The following is a 21,118-nucleotide window of genomic DNA, read 5'->3' as shown; positions in this document are numbered from 1 at the left end:
ACAGTAAAATTCAAGCACTTTCAAGCATCTGTAAGGTAAGTCTCAAACTTTTTCTGCACCGCACTTTGGAGATTAAAAAAAAAAAAAAAAAAAAAGTTAAGACAAAAATGTGTGTGGAAAAGTCTCTGACACACAGCCTGTGCAGATACTAGTCAGGACTAAACAAAGAAAACCCTCAATTTTAATCATGTTTACAGTATAAAACATAAGGTAAACATGATGAATTACACCGATCAATAAATCACAGAGCCATTAGGAATCATAAATATTCATTACTGAAACAATCCAAACAAAGTGTGCTAATATAAATGACCTTCCTGCTCAAATTAAATGCTTCAACATAATGTACAAAGAAAGTTATGAAAAAAAAATCTCTTGCTAATTTTTCTGGGATTTAGCAAATAGAAATAATTTTGGTGATTCTAACTGATCTAAAAGAAAAACTAGTTGATTAACTTCAGACAGTGATTTTTTTTAAAATTTTATTAGGTGTATGGAAATATTTTGTTTCAACTTTAAATAACATTTTTTACATTTAGTGTTTTAATCAAGCATTAAGTTGCACTTTATTACAAAACGGTGCAGTTTGAATATCAATCACTTTCAATGACTTGAACCAGAAATCAATTACACTTCAAACCTTTAAAGCACCTAACTGAAATTCAAGCGCCCATAAAAACTCTGTCTACATTCTTAATACTTCTTTTTTTTAATCTTTGTGTGAACCTAAATGCCTCAAAGCTGCTGTCATTACAAAAAAAAGCTTTAAAATGAAATCAGAATCATTTCCCCTCCTTCATTTTGTTCTTGGAACAAAAGTCCTGCTGTTTTCCAGTTAGTAGCAGCAAAAAAGTGACATAAAACTGAACCTAGTTTGTACTCAGTTTGCCTTTAAAAATCACTTTACACTTTAGTAACAAAGTCACATGCAGCTGATGAAACAATCTAGGTTTACCACATCACATGTGTGCAACAAAAACTGGTTCTATGCAGTGGTTAATAATAATTCAGCTTTATGTAATATGTTTAATAGTCACGATTAGTGGGATTTCCTGTTTACTGCTGTAGTCGCTGTGTGTTTTGTGCTTTTTAAATTAGTGCATGTCTGCATACCTCGAGGCTTCCTCTTTTGGAAGGGTTTAGGATCAGGAACTTCTTCAGTAAGTTCTCACAGTCGGTAGACATGTAGAAAGGAATCCTGTATTTACCACGCAGCACACGCTCTCTCAACTCCTGCACAGCAACAAGAGCATCAAAGGTTAAGGGTTAATTCAACATATTTAGTCCATCTTTAACCTGGCAGTCAGGTCTGTCCAGACGGGCCTTAAAAGTTGTGTTTACTTGAAAAGAAACAAGGGAATCTGTCCAAGTAGAAGACAAAAAGAAGTCGCTTCAAAAACAGTTTTTTAAAAAAAAATTTTATGTACTGCTTGAGTATTTGGACAATTACTTGATTTTTGTTCTTCTTCCATACAATAAAAACAATCAGAAGCTGTTAGAGTTAAAATCTTCTGGCTTTTAGATACAATCTGAAAAGAACCAAGAAAGTAAAATTAGAAAGATTCAAACGAGTTTTTTTTCTTATTATTATTGTTAAATATGCAGCTACAACTAGAATCCACACAAGCCTAGATGGTGCATCTTCGAACCCACATGTGGTCAACAGCAGGAAGTGAAACTCAAGGTCACCGTTATGTCATGTTTATGTGGCACAAAGTCATGGAATACAAATACAAATTCACACAAACTGATGATTTAAAAAAAGTAAAGTAAAATATTAAAATGTCATCAATTTGTATTTTTAATTATAACCAACATTAAGTGTTTGTTGATCTTTTTCTGGTTTTTTTTTTTGTTTGTGGTTGTTTTTCTTCTTTTTGTTGTTATTTTTGTTTAAATGTTCAACAAAATGCTACTGGGTAAAAATACCATCAGTTACTATATCTGTGTTAATAGGATTTATTGAACTTTTTCTGAAAGTGAAAAATGTTCACACTTAAATAGAAAAATTTAAAGTGTCTACATTTTTCAAAGTGAAATTTTGCATTATTTTGGTCTATTTTCAAGTGCAAATATATTAGTACACTTGAAATAAGTATAAAGTTACTTGTCAGTAACTTTTCAGTAAGATATAGGAGTTTGTTTTAAGGTCAATCATTCGTTAATATTGATGAAAAAAAGTACAAATTCCACTAGCAAATTATTTCACTTATAACATTGGAAAAATGCCTTTTAAGTGAAATAATGCGCCAATGGAACAAGAACTTTTTCTTCATTATTAAGGAATTATTTACTGAAAATAAACTCTTATATCTTGCTGAAAAGATACTTGTGTCTTTTGTCTAATTTCAGTTGCACAAAGATGTTTGCACTAGAAACTGGACAAATACTTGGTAATATTTTGTGTTTTGCAGCGTGCTACTGCGATGAAGACTAATTTATTTTAAAAATGTGTCCGGCCCTTTATTCAGTTTGCTCTTCATTTTGGATTTATTGGGCCAAACGGAGCAGAAACTAGCCTGATAAATCCAGCAACCGCCCACCGAATGCAGACGACTGATTGTGTAACGCACAGAAAACACACACACAAAAAAAAGTCTTCCCGTCCCAACCTTGAGGTTTTGTCCATCGAAGGGCAGCGAGCCGCTGACCAGCGTGTAGAGGATGACCCCCAGGCTCCAGACGTCCACTTCGGGCCCGTCGTACTTCTTGCCCTGGAAGAGCTCTGGAGCGGCGTAGGGCGGGGAGCCGCAGAACGTGTCCAGCTTGTTCCCCAACGTAAACTCATTACTGAAGCCAAAATCTGCTATCTTGATGTTCATATCTGCGTCCAGCAGCAGGTTTTCTGCCTGCAGTCAGAGAGGCGTGGGAACAGAGGAGGAGGAGGAGACAGATGGACCAGAAAGTGAGGCACAGAAGAGGGTTCGTTTGTCCAAAAAAGTGCATCGAGCTGGAAATTAAGCTTGCTCTGCTTCATCTGAATGATTTATTTAGACTAAATCTTTTATTCTTCGTTTTTCATGCAAACTGCAACAACAGAGAGAGTCTCACTGTCTTGCAAATGAGTTTAAAAACTATAGTAATAATAATAATAATAATAATGATAATAATAATAATGATGATGATGATGTTGGATCAAACACGTGCTTTCAAAGTGATGGTCTGAGGCAAAGTGAGCTGCCGGTGCTTATACCTTCATGTGCGCCTTTTTATCTTTAAGCCTGAAGTGAACCACCGAGTAAGGAGGCTGGGTTGCCTAGCAACAGGTGTGCTCTCCTTTTCACTCGCTCTGAATGCTCGGCAGCTTCTGTGCGTTTCTGGGTGAATGAGTGTTAACTACAAAACGGACATCGTCTCAGAGCTCTGAGCCCCAAAAGGAATGAGAGCAATTTCTGCTCCTTTAAACGGCGCCGGGTGGGATTCTGGTGGGGAGACCCGTCAATCACACTGAGGTTTCGCACCATTACTACAAAACTGTGGCACAAAAAAACATTTCTAACTTGATCCAATTACTTTGAGAACAACATGACTAAGACTTTATTTATGCTGACTTGTTGTTTTAATGCTAATGAATATGGATGTGTGTGAAGAGACCAACTGAGTTATAAAATTAAAACCAAAAAAAGGGATGAAATATTAAGTCAAATATTACGAAATATAAAGTCAGAATGAGCGCAAGCAGCTTCTTCCAATAGATGGTGTGAAAAGGAAGATTTAAACACTGATGGAATTAAAAAAAAAGTTAGCAAAGGTGACAAACATGCTGTTTTACATATAATTTCTGTCTAAAAACCTCACTCTGTTGGTAGTTTTACTAAATTTCAACATAAGTTAATTGAGAAATGATCATTTATATATAAAAGTAGAACAGCTGATTTGTGTACTTGCATATTTTAATGCATTTCTGGCATTGTATTAAGAACCTGCTGTGCCAATTATTTTTATCCGATTCATTATCAGAAAAATCAATAACTAAAATAATCATTAGTTGATCTAGAATATAGTTCAGGACAAGAAAAATATCGCATAATAAACATTCTCAGCTTTAAATAAATCTTCATATTTTCTGCATTATTTTGGTTTTGTTTCTTTTAACGATTATAAAGTTCAGAAAACCAGAAATCACTTCATACCCTTTTAGTTTTAGGAGACTCAACATTCTTCAAAAGCAAAACGTTGAGTTTTGTCTCAGTGTGGGGCGGAGGGGGGTTTCTTTCAGGTTATCGTGGCAGTAATCACGATAATGTCTACACGTCTGCCTTCTGGCACAATAAGAGGATTTAAAAAGCGCCATAATATGATGAACTGAAACGACCCCGAGGCTCGGATCAGCGTGTGCAAAGCTGCGGCGGAGGTTTTGCCCCCAAATTCTGTGAATCAAACAGAAATAACCCAAACAATTTTCCTAAAACGCACAAAACGTGGCGATCAAAAAGAGAGACGTGGACGAGAACACGGAGAGGTTATATCATCTTTGTTGTTAAGCTCAGGGCCACTTGGTGGAGGGGCGGGGGGCAGCGCTTAATCCAAAATTAAAATCATATGAGGTTTAATGTGTTCAGAGAGACGGGGATGCTTCTTTTCACACAGAAAAACGCTTGTTCAGTAACGTGTGTGTGTGTGTGTGTGTGTGTGTGTGTGTGTGTGTGTCTGCGCGCTCACCTTGAGGTCTCTGTGTACTATACATTTCTGATGACAATACTGCACTGCTGACACAATCTGGAGAATGACAGAGTGGGTGGAAGGGAGAGGGAGAGAGAGAGGACAACAAGACGTTCAGGGTGAAAGAGTTGCATAATTAAGTAAACGGCAGAATGCTTCATTAGGAATTAATCAGGAAGCATTTATGAGGAACAAGAATGGACTCAAGGTTTGCCACAGAAATGTTGCTTAAAAAAAAGAGCTTGAATTCATGCAACGCCATTTCCTGGACAGCGTCTTGCAAAAGTATTCATACCTCTAGAACATTGAATTTATCAATTCATCCAATTTTGTTTTTGGAGATTTAATTTTAGGAACATCTGATCCCCACGAACCCGCCCGAATACAGAACATACAGATATTTTCCTTTTTTGTATTCAGACTTGAAAAACTGTGAATTCAAATCCCAGACTTTTCCAGATTTAGTAGGAACTTGTGATAAACAAAACTGAAAAAACTGGGACATGGAATCAAGATGATAAAATATTTATTTTTTACAAACTAAACATCTGAAATGTGTGGTGTGAACTTGCATTTGTTCCCTTTTTAATTCCAAGCCCCTAAACAAAATCCAAAATATCAAATTACCATTAAAAGCTATGGACGTTTGTTGATTAAATATGAAAGGATTTGAGAATGAATACTTCACAAGGCGCTGTCGTTTCCTTTAAAGGAAACCAAGATAAAACAACATCTCAGACACAAGGATCTTCACCTGTCTGAATTTGGCACGTGCTTCTTTTTCCTTCATCCTGCCGTGGGCCACCAGATAATCAAAGACCTCTCCTGAGAGAGAGAAAAAAAAAAAAATAAGGCAAACAGATTTAGTGCTGCAACCAAAAGCTGTACAGTTGAGATGTCCTGTTCTTTTTAGACTTATTTTTTCAATGGGTAAAAGACTAAACCCTTAATCCCAGCACTGATTCAGAGGAGGGAACAGCCCAAAACATTAATTACTTTCTGTTAGATAGCTGGTTACGTAACGCGCAGAGATCCAAGCTGCTGGGTCAATAATTTCCCAGAGACATGTGCTTACCTCCGCTGGCGTACTCCATTACCAGGTACAAAGTCTTCTCCGTCTCTATCACCTCAAAGAGCTTGACTGGAGGCAGAAAAAAGAAAAAACTATTTTTAAAAAAAGGAGGACGAGAGAGAAGATAAACAACAACAAAAAAAGTACAGGATGTAGACTCTCTCTAAAGTAGACGTCATGACCTTCAAAGATCAATCAGGCGTGGTCATTTCTCAGCGATTGACGACAGAACGGACCGTGGTGCTTCAGGGTGACTCACCTATGTTGGGATGGTTCAGCATCTTCATGATCCTCACCTCCCGAAACAGCTGCGGCAAACACAGACAAACAAGTCGTCAATCAGCAACACAGAGCGACGGCGCACGACTGTCTGATCCGCTTGTTTTCTCCACATCGATTCATTTAAATCTGCGGTTCAAACTAATCATCATCCAGGCACAAACCTCCAGGGTTCTCAGACTATTTAACAGATTTTTAAAAGTATAAAAGATGAAAGTTAACAATGGATGGAGAGGTAACTGGGCAGTGGATAAAGACAAAAACATTTTTCTTTTTTTATGCTAATCCAAATGTGGATGGTTCTTGACTAATTCCAGAGTTTTCCAGGCTTTCCAGGATGGCTATAATGGAAAAATTTGCAGGAGAGAAAAAGAAAGCAAACATCTAGTTCCTGTATATAGGCATAGGGTGGAAGAAGAGTCGCTCAAGATTCAAGCTATGCTGCTTGTATCATCTGCTGTAAACGAGTCAATAAAACCCAGTAATGTTTGACTTGAATTTATTAACTTACAATCAGAAAAAATAAAATAAAAATGTAGCTAAAATGACTTGTTTTGGACAAACAAGTGACATTTTCTGTAATCTGTGAGATCCATTCAGTTTCGGTGAACTAGTAAAGAAAAATTAAAGATAAGTTTCATAGATTTTTAATAAAAAGAAGAAAAAAACCCCTTAAGATTTAAGTCATGTCCAGAACATCTGCTGCTCATCCAGATGTAACAGGTATCAATCTCTTCAGGCCTTCTCGGCGTTTTGAGCTGATCACAAGTTGCTGGCTACCACTTATCCACCCAGTTTTTAAGAACTGACTAGTTCCCAATGTGGGAAAAGATCTGAGGCTTTCCCTGACCGCAGGTCTAAAATTTAAATGTTACAATCCTGGAAGGTAACCAATGCGATATCAAGGCCATCTGCCCTCTTTTATAGTAATCAGTCTGCTAATTAGAGCGATAGGATAATATCTGGTGTGCTCTTTTATGATACAACTATACTGTAATTAAGCTGGGTGATAATTACGTGCCAAGGCATGAATAAAAGTGAAATTGTGTGTTATATAAGGCATCTTTTGAAGTCAATAAAGCTCTTTGCTTTGTTAATATGCATTGAGTCATCATGCACACTAAAAAAAGTGAACAGATGATCCAATTTAAATATATTAACTGGTCACAAGTAATTAAATTAAGGTTATCCAAGTTTATTGAGTTGTTAGTTTAAACAAATAAATTAACTTGGATAAACTTAATTCAATTACTTTTGACCAATTTCAGCAATTTAACTGGGACAACATTCTCTTTTTTCAGTACATAACACTCTAAAAACAAATGATCAACTCCAAACCAAAGTCTGTGAAACATTTTTTAAATGATGCCTTGAAAATGTGTGAAGACATCGTCAACATTTTCACTTTTTGGCACATTCTGCCAGAAGCTACCTATACACACCATGCCCAAAGTGAAACATGGTGGTGGCAGTATCGTGATAAGGGGTTGCTTTTCTCTAAATGGAGATGAATGGAGAACCTGTTACTTGAGACCTTTTATGCCTCCTGGAACAGGTTTACACTTGCATATAATAATGGCTGCAAACAGATGTGTAGATACACAACCAAATATATTTGAAAAGCAGAAGTGGAGCCTCCTGCACAATCAATAAAAATGCAGCAAGTGGTTTCTGGATGGCAAGTCAACAACAAAACGCTTGTCTTTTCCAGCAGCCATTGTACATGCAACGGTAAACCCAGTTGACTAAACGTTCAAATTAAGGCTGCTTACTAAATGAAGAGATTAAAAATATTTAAGTAAAAACATCTGTTTTAACTGAACATTCCTTTGTTTTTAAATAAATATTTAACTTTATGCCACAAGCCACAAAAACCCCCCCCCCACTATCACCATTTTTATTTCTCCGATTAGGAGACGACGGTCAATCTAGTTCATCAACTACAGGACTTAACTGCATCTGCAGGAGCCATGTGACTTACTGTAAATGATTTACTTCATCTCCACCACTGTGCTGCCTCTACATTTTGTGCCTGGTGTCTGTATTTGGATACAAGTGTCTATTTTATGGCCTGCGTCGGTGGATGGAGACGTTAGAGGAGCGCATGGTGTGTGTGCGTGTGTGTGTGTGCGTGTGTGTGTTTGTGCGCGAGGCTGGGCCGTGTCTGTTTAAGTGGACAGACCCCACCCTGCCACGATCAAAGGAAGTAATTGCAGCTTGTTTCCCGTAATTAAAACTCTCTCTGAAAACTGGACCACTTCAGACAAGTCGAGCAGAGAGGGAGAAAGGAGGACATGTGGGGCAGGAAGAGTGACTTCTGAGAAAAAAGGGAAAAGTGGGAGTGTGCTTTAAAGATTTTCCCTGTGTGTGTGTGTGTGTGTGTGTGTGTGTGTGTTGGGGGAGTTTATGGAGACCCACCTTTTGCAAACTGGAAGAGTTGAGCTGCGTCTTATCTATTATCTTTACAGCCACCTGGAAGCAAAACAAAATGTGTGAGCTGATCATTGCGCCTTTCTTTCCATTTATTACACTGTTGAATCTCACTTAGAAATCCCATTCTGTGACAGCAGAGCACACACAAATAGACCCACACTGTTATCTTTTCAGACACATATCGCTGGAACGATACAGTCCTGCAGCATGAGCACACAACCACAGCACAACACGGTTGCATAATAAGACAAAACAGAGAGAAACACACACACACGCGTGCGCACACACACACACACACACACAAGGGGATGAAGGATGATTTTGGCTCTAACCAATAATCAGGTCTACAGTTTATAATCCACCAAAGGAGACAAAGATGAAAAAGGAATGAAACGGGAAGAGAAAACTAAACAAAATTGAGAAATGGGAGGGATTTCAAGTGAGAGCTGCACAAGAACAAAAGAGCCGAGCACAAAGGCAGGGCAACAAAGAATCAGCTCTTCAGAAGGAAACAGAACAGGGAGGTCTACTTCTGCCTGATATTTCTGTCAACCAATGTCTTCCTTTCAGTCCTCTTTCTGGTTGTGCCTGTCTGACTCCCTCGTTTTCTTTGTGTGCCAGGAGGTCACGTGGGGCGTTATCAGGGTGTCAGGCACAAGGCTGTCACATATTGACAGAGCCCGCCCACTGCACTCTCTCACACACAGGATAGAAAGGGAAAAAAAAAAAAAATCAACAGCTGACTCAACTGGGCATTGGACCGGAGTCCAACACAGGCTCAGATTTTACCTCTTAAAGGGACAGACCGCCACCTTACATCACAGCTGTGGTTCGGAGGAAACCAGAAAGACTCGGGCTTCTCTGTTCAGCCTCACAACGCTGATACAATCTGCAGCAGCCGATGCACAAAAAGCTGTGCAAAGCTTTAGATCAGATCAAACTTGCTCTGTACCAAGTCTGAGAGCCCGTCGGTATCCTTAGCAACCAGGAATCCAGTCCAACACTGAGGACTCAGCCAAACATCAACCATCAACTCCTACTTTAACCATAGCATCAAATAAAGCTCAGCCTTGTAGGATTTTTTTGGTTTTATTTTACAATATTTGCTGAGATAAGACATCAAATTGTCAGGTTTGGATTCATTAATGTCATTTATATCACAAAAAGACATAAAGGAGTTTGGTTTTGGTTTTGAAGTAGTTTTCTAAAACAAAAGTTTGTTTTGGACCGATGTACAAGTTTGGGTTGATATTAATATCCAATATCCCTGATGCTGTTATCGTTGATAACTCATTTTTACAGATTTTCCTACGCTTTCAACACTTTGACACAATAGCAACTTTATGCCTCCCATCTGTTAGTCACAATAATGCAGGACATTTCAAATGCTACCGTTGATTGACACCAACTTCTGTGGCAGCACTTTCATGTTTTATAAGTAACGATTCAAAACTGAAAATGTTATTTCCTCTTCGACTCTAAAAATAAAACAGACAAGTCATACCAATGATAATTAGATATTTTTTCTAAACAACACAGATTGTGGCTTAAAATCAATTCAAGTAAAAACAATCATAAAACCAGATGATCCCAACGAAGCGATTTGCAGGAGGAGCGTGTTTTAAATGCTCACCTCTTTTGACGTGAGGACGTGTCGTGCCAGTTTGACCTTGGCGAAGTTGCCTTTGCCGATGGTTTTCAGTAACCGGTAGTTGCCGATGTGCGGCTGTTCGTCTGACGTGGCCGTGGACCCCGAGTTCGGACATCGCGACATGCTGTATCGACCAGTTGAAGACTTCTGCTCCTGCAGAAGCAGATGAGGAAGAGTTAGGCGGTGCAATGGGATGTGAATATGAACAGACCTGCAGACGAAAACGAAATCGCAGGCTTACTTTATGTAATCCTGAATATGTTAAACAAAAGTCTATATGATAATTGATTGTTCAATGGTGGTTCTGTTTTTGATCCAGATGTTCTTTTTGTTTTTGTTTTTTTTTGGGGGGGGTTTCAGATGCTAATGCTAACTTTGACTAAAGTTACAACCTTGCTTAAATGTGTAAAAGCAGTGATTTCTTTACCTGTTCATTAAACAACATGAACATCATAAGCCTCCTAGTTTAAACAGGTAGAGTGAAACTGAACTGCTTTGACATTTTTCCAAACCTTGTGTGGTTGAAAATAAGGATTAAAGGATGAATATGAAAATGTACCGATTTTTGAAGAGGACCGTTGCTACTGACTTCAAGTCTGTATCTCATTAAAAAGTGTCTAGGATTCTACTATTTCTGGATAACTATGTTTAGTTTGGATTATTTGGGGGGGGATGAGGGTCTAATAAATGTAGGGAATAATGTCAACATAGTCACCTTTAAAGATTCTCAAAGAGATTCTGCAGATTTCAACCCTTAGCAACAAATGTAATAGGATTCAAAGGACCTCTTAAGGGTAATAAATAATTCAGTTTGAGACATCTGTGTGGCCATTATCATGAAGCTACAGCTAGCGTGAAGAAAGTTTTATGAGCACAGAAAATGTGGGTTTCTATTTATTGACTTGGCTTGCTTTTCCCTGGTTACACGCAATAAAGACTGCTCAAAATATTCCAGACTCAAAAAACCTCAAGTATGAGGACAGGTCTGAGTCCAGACGGAAGTCATTTATTGTATCGTGTCATTTACCTTGTATTGCTTTCATAATTAATTACAATTTTTTTTTTTTTTTTTTTAGAAAATGTGTCCGTATTGTTGGGATTGCCATTTTCTCTGTTCAATGAGAGCACCAATTAATACCAGTAAATCTGAAAATAGGATCTAGCAGTTTTAGTGATACAAATCATATTTCTTTATATGTTTTTCAAGAGCAATATTGATGTTTGGTGGCGATTGCTCTTACACGCAGTTTTAGACGTACCTAAAAAAGAAGGAAAGTAGTTCTTATCGTCACTTATGACAATGGTACCACAATATATCATGATAAAAGTCCATATTGTCCACCACACGTCTGAAGTGTTGCAGCTTGGTTACAAGTTTGAAGCGCCTCTAGTTCTGAGGTGAAACTAAGATAAAATCTTAATATTATGAATAATTTAGCTATTCATTTTCCAAATAATGTGACATGTCTAAACCATATTTTTGGCACAAAATTGCAACTTGGTCCTCTAATCTTTAAAATGAAATTATGTTCCACACAAAATGAATTCAAATGTAAAAAGTTGTTGGTCTTCTGAGTGTGAATTGTCCGAAATAGGGGTGGGTAATACGGACTTAAAGTTTTATCACAATACTTTGCGGCACAATTGCAACAATAAAAGTGAGGATAAAAACTATTCTTTTTTAGGTGACTGTACGGCCGGGATTGTTTGTCACAGCAATTCCAGCTCCACAATTGCTGTGACACTTGCTGTGCTGTGATTTGAATCACACTGGGACTGCATTTTCAAATTTATTTATATTTATTGATGCTTTTGTTGAACAAACAGCAGAGAAAATAATAAAACTATCAATTCTGACAATAAGGACATGTTAAGTGGAATATTTATCGCGACAACAATAAGTCAAAATTATTAAGACATTTATCATGATAAATGATACGACAAATGCCCACCCCTAGTCTGAAAGCAGTGAATGTACATCCTCAGCAGCAGTTTGGTTCTTACTCTATCAAAGATCAAAATATTTTAAGACATTCTATAAAGACAAATATAAACTAAAATAACTTTAGCTGATCCTGCAGTAGACAGTAGGCCCTTCATCTCAAACCCACGCTGGAAAAAGAAAACAAAACCTTGCTGTGCTGGCAAGTTTTGCATGGCTGGCAACCGTGATTGGGTTTCAACTCGAGGAAAGGGTCACGGCAATTGTGTGTGTGTGTGTGTGTGTGTGTGTGTGTGTGTGTGTGTGTGTGTGTGTGTGTGTGAATGCGTCTACGTATTTCCATATGTGTGATCTGAGCGGACAGGTGAAGCGGATCAGGGTCAGAGGAGAGGACGACTGGCTCCAGGGTGACGAGACGCAAACACACACACACACACACACACACACACACACACACACACACACACACCCACACACACACACACCCAGGCTATGAAACAAACAGCGACAGTGCACTGAAACTAGAATACGCTGTTGTGCACACAAACGTCTAACAAGACTGACGTGTGTTGCCGTACACAGAGGCAGAAAGTGAACACACCTCTCTGAAGTTTGCTATCAGCAGCAAACATGGCGGCCAATGACATCTACACAAGAAACGCAGCCGGTAATTCTTCAGTCCTGACGCAAACTTGACACACAGAAGGAAATTAAAGCTGCAAATTACAGAGACTCCACATTTTTATTCCCCTGCCGTCAAGTCATGGGAAACGAGAAGCTTCCTGATTACTCCACCGGCTTAGTGTGGGCTTTTTAGCTCCAGATGGTATAATCTAATGGCTGCATCTCTGCCTCCCCCCCACAAGCTTCCTCATGCTGACAGCGCAGACTTGAATAAAATGTAATAGGCCAGATTAAGCATTAACAAAAGAAGGGGAACAAGGATTTAAAAACAAATGACAGTTACTCTAAACCCAGAGGACAAGGCAAAAAGGCCCTTATGTCGTCTTGTGGGAGGGATGAGGCCAATGATTTTTATTTTTGGACTATGTGGGTGAGACCAACTGTCCTATATAAGCGCCATTAAAGACAATAAGAAGCAAACGGAGCATTCGGAGTCAATTTGACGATCGACTTCTGCCCTCATGTTTCAGGACTCTAACCGTTTGTGACCAACTCCTCTCCACATTGATTTTACTCAAGTTCTGCTGACTCAAACAGCATCAGCAGCTCATATTTTATTCTTGACAAAATATCTGTAGGTAAAACGTTTTCAAAACAATGAGCCACAACATTTTAATGCCCTGTTAAATCCTGTCAATCCTTGACGGGAAAGCTAAACGGAAAAGCTGTCAATACTGCATGGTGAAGCTAAAAGACTGACAACAGCCCAACAGGCTACCACGCAAACTTTTAAAGTGCTCCCACGTGCCGTGAAAGTGCTGCAGCAGGCAGAGGAGGAGCTGGGAACTAACATGAAAGTAATAGAGAACCTTTATTTTAAAAAAACAAACAAAAAAAACCCCTCAAAAATCTGAATTTGTTCCAGTGCTTCCAGGCCACGCTGAAAACAACCTTCAGTGTGGAAGTTATTAGAAGAAGACTATCCATTCTGAGCATTACTGTCGTGTATAAAAATAAAGGCACATAGAGAATGCAATTCAAAAGGAAATACATTTTTTCCACATCTCTCCAGATTGCTTAGGCTGCTAGAGAGAACAAGACTTTCAGCAGATACCAGGAAGGCTGAACATGGAGAGACCTATGGAGAGGGTAATGTGTTTTTACCTTGATGTAAAAAAAAAGAAAAAAAAAAGGGACTAATTTGTCAGTTTTAAAACTACAGTTATGACACATCTGAAGCAGCTGCAGGTTAACTATCTGAGCAGATAGCCCAACTAATTAGGTTAATGGTATTTTATTACAATCCCCAAAGAGCAAAACTGTAAAAAGCTATACTATTCTGCACCGCAGACTCTTAAAAACTACTGTTAGCTGTGATTTGTATACGTAATTATTTACGTGCTTACATGTGTGTTAAGATAAAAATAAATCTAGTTAACGCTACAGCTATAATAATGATTGTTAAAATGTGTGCTTTGTTTTGAATAAAAACAGGAATATGGGGTATTTTTACACAATGTCATGACACTGAGAATCTCATCAGCTTTCACTAAATTACTTATAAAAACGGTAAACTTTAGCAAATGTCAAGATTGAAATTGTAGACTTTTACTACTGCCACAACAGTGGAGGCACTTTTAATGTGAACAACCAAGAAGAAAACTGCCTCTCAATAAAACATCCTTCAATTTTTAAGATTACGTCTCCCTCATCTCCGATACATTCGCCTTTTCACTCGGCCTTTAAGAATGATCAACCCTGACAACTATAAAGCTTTTAGATTTCTGGCACGATTGGATAGAGTGTCTTGCAAACCAGATATGAGAGACTATAAACTGCTCTTTAGTCTTCCTGCTCTCCTATCCTCTTTCATGTCGGACTATTTTTGCCTTCTGATTCTTCCTTCATTTTTGGGCAGCTGCAGGCCGAGCCAACCCTCCTTACTAACACACACACACACAGCCAGGAATACAAGCTGATAGCCACCTCTCGCCATGGGTATAATTATAGACGTGTCGGAGGACAATAAGTGAAATCATTGTTTAATTCTCATATTACTCTGATGTTAAGTTTAACTCAGGAGTACCAGCAGGGAACTACAACCCAGGAAAAAAAGGAAAGACATTTTGTGGCATAGGTTTGATTTGATGTGTTAGAGACTTTCAGAATGAAGTGTCTACAAGTCGTCCCTCAATCAAAACCCATGTTTAATGACAGAACTTATCAAATATTTCCCCTATTGTTATTTAAAACCTTACATTGTGAAAGTAAGAGGTAATATTTGCCTAGCGGAAATAAAGGTAGCCAACATTACTGTCAACAAATCTAAGAGGACGTGCTTTTATTTTGAAGAATCTGAAATGTCACGCGACTATAGTCCTAAACTTTAAGTTCAAGTCTCGAGTCTCAGAAGCAGCTTCAGTCCGAATCTCTGCCTTTAGATGCCGGTTTATTACTGAAGTCAACATACTAAATTCACCGTTTTATGGTTTGTTAACATTCACCATCTACACTCACCAGCCACTTCATTATGCAAACAACTGTTAACACAAATAGAAAACCAGCCAGACACCTGGCAGCAACTCAATGCACTTAGGCCTCTAGACGCTGCAAAGACGACTTACTGAAGAGGATTTCAGTCATTTTCAGTCACTGCTAGACAAGACGGTCTGTGTATTTTACTTGGACTTTCCACGCATAACATTCTCTAGCACCGCCATTTGATGCAACCAAGGTATGAGGAATACCGTCTCTCAATGCACAGCACATCAAACCTTTAAGCAGATGGACTATAGCAGCAAAAAAGTGGTTGCTGCTCCTGTCCGCTGAGACCAAAACATGAGGCTGAAACACCGGCGCACATAAAGATTTGGTGAGTATTCAGGTAATAAGCAATGAATATGCCCAAGTATTGCTGTTGACCATTTTCTAAAGGCTGCTTCTTGAACGTGTCTGAGTAGTTCAGTGTAGTCCAATGGCTTCCACAGTCAACAGATCTTAATTTAACAGAGCACCTTTAGGACTCAGTGGAACAGGAGATTCATTTCATGTTCAAATCTGAACAGCTTTATGACGCCAGCATGTCAATATGGACCCAAAAACTCTTGGGAGTGTTTCGACAGCTTATTAAATCTGTGCAAAGGCGAATTGGAGCAGGTCTGAAGGCAAAAGGGAACCACCATTAAGCAACCATTAAGTCGAGTCATAACAACAACAAATGCCAGGTCACATTCCCAGCAGGTTTCCAACAAATGAACTGTGAACCTTTTCCGTTTTGTTTTTGTCAGAAAGACAAGAACAAAGTTTTTGCTTCTTGTTTACATATCTTGTTAAATTTCCAGAATCTTCTAGCCCAAAACTCTGCCCATAAAGCAAAATGCATCACTTTTTAAAATTAAAATTATGGTATTTGAAGCTACTGAAGGCTAAAGAGGTCAATCAATGTTGGTGATGCTAAATTAGTATGAGTTTGGTGCAGGTGTTCTCAATGGCATATCTACAAAATGCTAACTCATTCCAAATTACTCCTCTTGTGGTCCTTCCTAAAACTGTTTCCATTTCTGCTTCCTGGCACAAATAAATACAAAGATAAGCTGACAAAAACTTACCATGATACCACATATGTTAACATTTTCTTCTTTGACTACAATCAAACTTTGGACAACGTGAAATTACTTCTGTTGAACGGCAAAGCTACTGCTAAATCAAGCACCATCAGCTCTTTGATACTGCACACAAGCAAATAAAGACCCAAGAAGTGCAGCTACAAACCTCCTCCACACATCGGCCGAAGTCTTTGTTCTCCTTTTTGTCACAGATCTCAGAGACTTCTTTAATGACCGCCTCTTAGAGTGCAACAGAGCAAAGCCCTTTGCTTTAAACCTGAAAACATGAGCTACTGTATTGGAAGCACATTGCATGGGGTGCAGGCTTTTTATGTCCGTTGTGTACCGTGTGGAGAAACCATTAGCGTAGTGTTTACATCCTGCTCAACGATTGAAAACCCTCTCCCATCGCCAACACAGATCCAGCACAGTTACTGTTCGCAGCTGAAAACCATTTAGTGCCAACACAAGCACTTGCACAAGATCAAAATACACACACGAATGGGGAAGTCAAGAAACACCAAGGTGGTACTGGTTATGTTTCGACTCGGGCCTCATTATCACTGACCTTTGCTTATCTGACTTTGAAACCAATTCACTCTGATGCAAACAGATGGAATTTCACACCGAGAAGTTTAACAAAGTGCTGCCCTTATTTTAACAGCAAGAGACGTTCGCCTAAAAAAAACAAAAGCGAAACTGACTGCACCTTAAAATGTGGATTGTAGCTACACGATTATTACCCTTACAATTGCAAACAATTGAAACATAGAAACTTCAAGCCAATGAAGCTCATTAGCTGCAATTCAAAACTGTTTATTCAAACTACTTCTGTAAATGAAACTCAACCAAGTATTAATTTGAAACAATCTACCCTGCCTTCAAATAATTAACCCCTATAAATTCAGAGTGCTCACCTGCATTACCCCCTTTTATTGCACATTGGCTACAAGTTCAGTACGTCTTTTTTTTTCTCTTTTTTTTTTTACTGGAAACATTTCAGCAAATCTCGTTACATAACCTACTAGATGCAATATGCAAGAGAAGTAAAATGAGCATGAAATAATAATAGCTTTGTGATGCTGCAAAGCTCAGAGTCAGCACTTCTGTGCTCGCTGGGCTTATTATTTCAAACATTACAAAAGCACAAACAGCCCCCTCTCATAAAGCATGTTAGTAAATGTGATGCACAACAGAGGGCTTTAGAAAGTTAAATAAGGACTAATAAAACAGAAGTTGGTCAATTCCGTAGAGCCACTAATACCACAGCGGCTTCAAACCACCACTGGCTTGTAGCTCTTCAGGGTGAGCAATAATAATAAAACATCTTAATAGGGATGTCCGAATCAAGGCTTTTTCTTCCAGATGCTAATTTGAGTCACAAAATGCCAACTATTGGTCGGTAAGTAAGTAGGTGAAGTAGAAGTTCAACATAATGGGAACAACCTGCAGTACAGCTTTGAGAGGCATCCACAAGAAAAAAGGTTATAATTTGTCTGAAAAAATAAAAAGATCGGCTGTGCAAACTACAGCACATCTTGTTGAGGGCGTGGCTGAGAGAAAAAAAAATAAATCTTCGCTTTCAGATTAATCTACTCTTATATTCTTATATTAAAAGGTATTTTCTGACCTGATAGTCTGGTAGACCCGGTTTGATTGAGAACCAAAGTTGCAACATTTGTTATGTTTTCACCTGCTGCTGTTTGTTTTCACACCGCACTTTGTCAAATGATCCAAATCCTTTGAAAAACTTGTTCCCCTCCTTGCCTGTGGTGGCGCTGCACCAAGAACCACTGAAGGAAGCGACACAAAAAACTCTGAAGACGACAGTGACTGCAACTTTCTTTTTTATGAAATGTAAATAAAATGTAAATGTGAAGTCATATTTCTCTGCATTTCTCTCCTGGCCAACCGACTTAGGAAAGGAAAGTGTTACTAGAACAAAAAGTCAAGTTTACTGCTAAACTAACTACAAAATTTTAGGTTAATTATCTGTAAATCCCAAAACATTACCTTTTAAAGTATCTATCTGCAAACTACAAGAGATGTCTCCCAAACTGGTTTTGCCATACTGCAAATTTGACAGTTATGGGGTTTACAAGTTATTTAAAAAGCGAATCTTAATCTGTTCAAATAAATATATTTGTGTAAAAGCTCTGCCAAATTAACATTGTGATTAATGACAAAACATAATTTAAAAATTGGGTCATTTTCTTCCACTAGCAGGCTCAGAAATCCCAACACACCAGTAAAGATGAGCCTTCCAGTGATTACACGCTCCATCCACACAGCACTATTTAAAAAGGCACCTCTTTGCTACAGAGCAGTCATTAAATTTCCTCAGATCTCCACTCCAAAATGAATAAGTGTTGGCTGATAGATAAGAAGTCCTAATTAAAAGCCAAAAACAGGAGGAAACAAAAAGGGGAAAAAGCAGCACCTCAGCCAAAATCAGAGATAAAAGAACTGCTGTAGCACCAGCTACACGTGGCCTCGATATTATTCCTGGGAGCTTCTTTCATACAGTCCATAAAAATCAGACGCAGAGCTGCAAGTGCAAAACATTTACTGCAACGCCACTGAAATAAAAGTGTAGCTGAACACATGTAACTATTAGGCTTAATCATACAAAACGTCTCAACTGCATTAGCTTCAGTTTACAGAAGATTCACTGGTCTGGAAAAAGTTTGCAGTGACCATAATAAAATGACTCGGTGGAACATTATGTGGAGAAACTAGCAATGTGACATTTTTCAAATAAATATTAGATTCTAAACACAAACAGGGTCAACTTTACTGAAGACGATACTTCTCTAAACAAAGCCACCACTAACAGTCTCAGTTACCCAGATAACACTGAAAAAGCTGCTGCCTCATGCAAAAAATAGAATTAGTTCGATGCCACTCTGTACATTCACTCTACATACACGCTTGCTTATCTTGATGTTGGTTTGTATTGCCGTTCAATTGTTACCCCACTTCCTCATCAAAAGGATTCAGACTGCTGTTCTTATGCAAGCATTTAGTCTTTGAATAAAAAATATTCAAACACTTCCACACAAAATACACGACTTTCAAAATCCCCAAAATTTTCCAAACCATATTCTTCACAGTTTTACGTCACCTGCTTTGCAACTGACTGAAGCCACCAGTTGGAGGCACTAATATAAATAAAAATCAGACCAGGTAAATGGATAAAAAATACACATAATTGTGATCAATAATTATGATTAGTAATGTTCTTCTGAACCACAGAGGGATAGTAAAACTGAAACGACGATAGTAAAACATGCATGTTTTTTTTTTTTTTACAGCTGCTGATGGAATAAGAGGAACAAGACCTTTAAAAACATCCCAGTTATTAAGTAGGTCAAAGACAAACAACGGTTGCTCAGTTAAAGCCGTTATTGTCCGTTTTTTTTTGTTTGTCAATTTATACAGCAGTGTATTTCTAATGGAGAGCACGTTTTCTCCCTACAGGTATGTAAATGCAATTCTTTTATACAAATTTGTTTTACAGGAAAAAAAAAGGACTACAAGAAATCTATTTTTAGCTGGCACTTTAGTTTAAGTTTCTAATTGCATTTACTCCAGCTCTGCCATAATGCTGTAAAAGAAAAAGAAAAAAAAAGGGGGAGTGCCTTAAAGGAAATATGATATTCTGAATCTCAAACGTAGTTAAAGCCTTCAAGGTCTGAAACATAGATAAGAATCAGCCGTTTCCTTGATTTGTTTTTAATCATGTTAGTGCTGTCAAATAAAAGAAAACTTCTCTAACACAAAGAGTCACGCCCTTCAAGCCAGGTATGCTCCTTATATGGATAATGATCTACTTATTCACCGCACCATCTTGAAGACAGTCATCTTCCACAAAATTACAGATTATTTTTTATCCCTTTCTCACAGGAATACAAGTCAATGGATAGGTTCCCACTTATCTTAGTCAAAAAGATGTAGTTAACATTCAGCTACGAAGGTCCATTTGCAGGAAAAAAAAAAAAGAGGTTTCAGGAGAGCTGCAACTTATTTTTCTATGTGCCTGAGCCAAGTGAAGGAGAGAGTGTTTGACTATATGGCATTACATGTGGCACTGATAGTTTGCTCTCAACATGTCAAGCTAACTACATACGGACAGTTTTTTCCCCCCCAAAATCTACATTACTATAGTGTAGTAGTTGAATTCTTATGATTGAAATGCAGATAATGTGTAGAAAAGTGAGGCTCACATAATCCCAAAAATCACATTTATTCAAATACTGACATAATTTTAGTGCTTCAAACAACAGTTTTTTGTTTTAAGAATTAACGCTCACCCATCTTAACAACCAGACTGTTTAAATCCACAGGCAAGATGCTGACCTGTTCCCAGCTACTTTAACAGGATTTCCACTGACACTGAATGTTTATTAAAAATTGCAGATGATGCACAAAATTTTAACCAGTCATTTGAATTTGTAACTTATAATGCACACTTTAATGTGACATAAATTAATAAGTCACATTCAGTATAATAAACTGAGGCTCAAAAAACAAACAAAAAAACTTAATGGTATTTTTTCCACTTTCAAAAGTGATGCAAGTTAATGTTAGAAGAAGACGGCATCAGTCTGTCGTTCGTGTGTATAAATCTCTCCTTCTGTGAAGGAAGTGGGAGGAAATCTCCCCCCCGTAGGCCTTGATACAGCCCAGGTACAACAGCCACGCCAGTATAACAAACTCCCAAAGTAATTTTGAGAGAGACCCCTTATTTTAGCAAGATGGTGTCACGCCGGGTCTCAATTCGCTGTGAATGCAGTGTGTGTGGGATCGTAGAGTGTGTGTGCCCCCTCTGACTGGACACTCGCCCCCCC

The 21,118-nt window shown here is 38.2% G+C and overlaps 1 protein-coding gene across 9 annotated transcripts in view; it reads right to left on the bottom strand.

Moving 5' to 3' along the window:
- The window catches only part of mark2b (MAP/microtubule affinity-regulating kinase 2b), a 68,310-nt gene that overhangs the window by 31,497 nt on the left and 15,695 nt on the right, over nucleotides 1-21,118 (bottom strand). For all 9 annotated transcript variants that reach the window (XM_015033875.1, XM_015033881.1, XM_015033880.1 and 6 more), the window contains 8 exons: nucleotides 10,080-10,250; nucleotides 8,432-8,485; nucleotides 5,994-6,042; nucleotides 5,738-5,803; nucleotides 5,417-5,487; nucleotides 4,663-4,719; nucleotides 2,613-2,849; nucleotides 1,114-1,233 (listed from right to left, as the gene is read on the bottom strand). In XM_015033875.1, the coding sequence (XP_014889361.1) occupies nucleotides 1,114-1,233; nucleotides 2,613-2,849; nucleotides 4,663-4,719; nucleotides 5,417-5,487; nucleotides 5,738-5,803; nucleotides 5,994-6,042; nucleotides 8,432-8,485; nucleotides 10,080-10,250 (825 nt within the window). The remainder of the gene's footprint in view (nucleotides 1-1,113; nucleotides 1,234-2,612; nucleotides 2,850-4,662; nucleotides 4,720-5,416; nucleotides 5,488-5,737; nucleotides 5,804-5,993; nucleotides 6,043-8,431; nucleotides 8,486-10,079; nucleotides 10,251-21,118) is intronic.

This window comes from Poecilia latipinna, unplaced genomic scaffold, assembly GCF_001443285.1.
Source record: "Poecilia latipinna isolate Pla-1442-1.1 unplaced genomic scaffold, P_latipinna-1.0 Scaffold281, whole genome shotgun sequence".
Taxonomy (NCBI): domain Eukaryota; kingdom Metazoa; phylum Chordata; class Actinopteri; order Cyprinodontiformes; family Poeciliidae; genus Poecilia; species Poecilia latipinna.
Note: the sequence above shows the minus strand (reverse complement) of the source record. Positions and strands in the feature narration are given on the sequence as shown.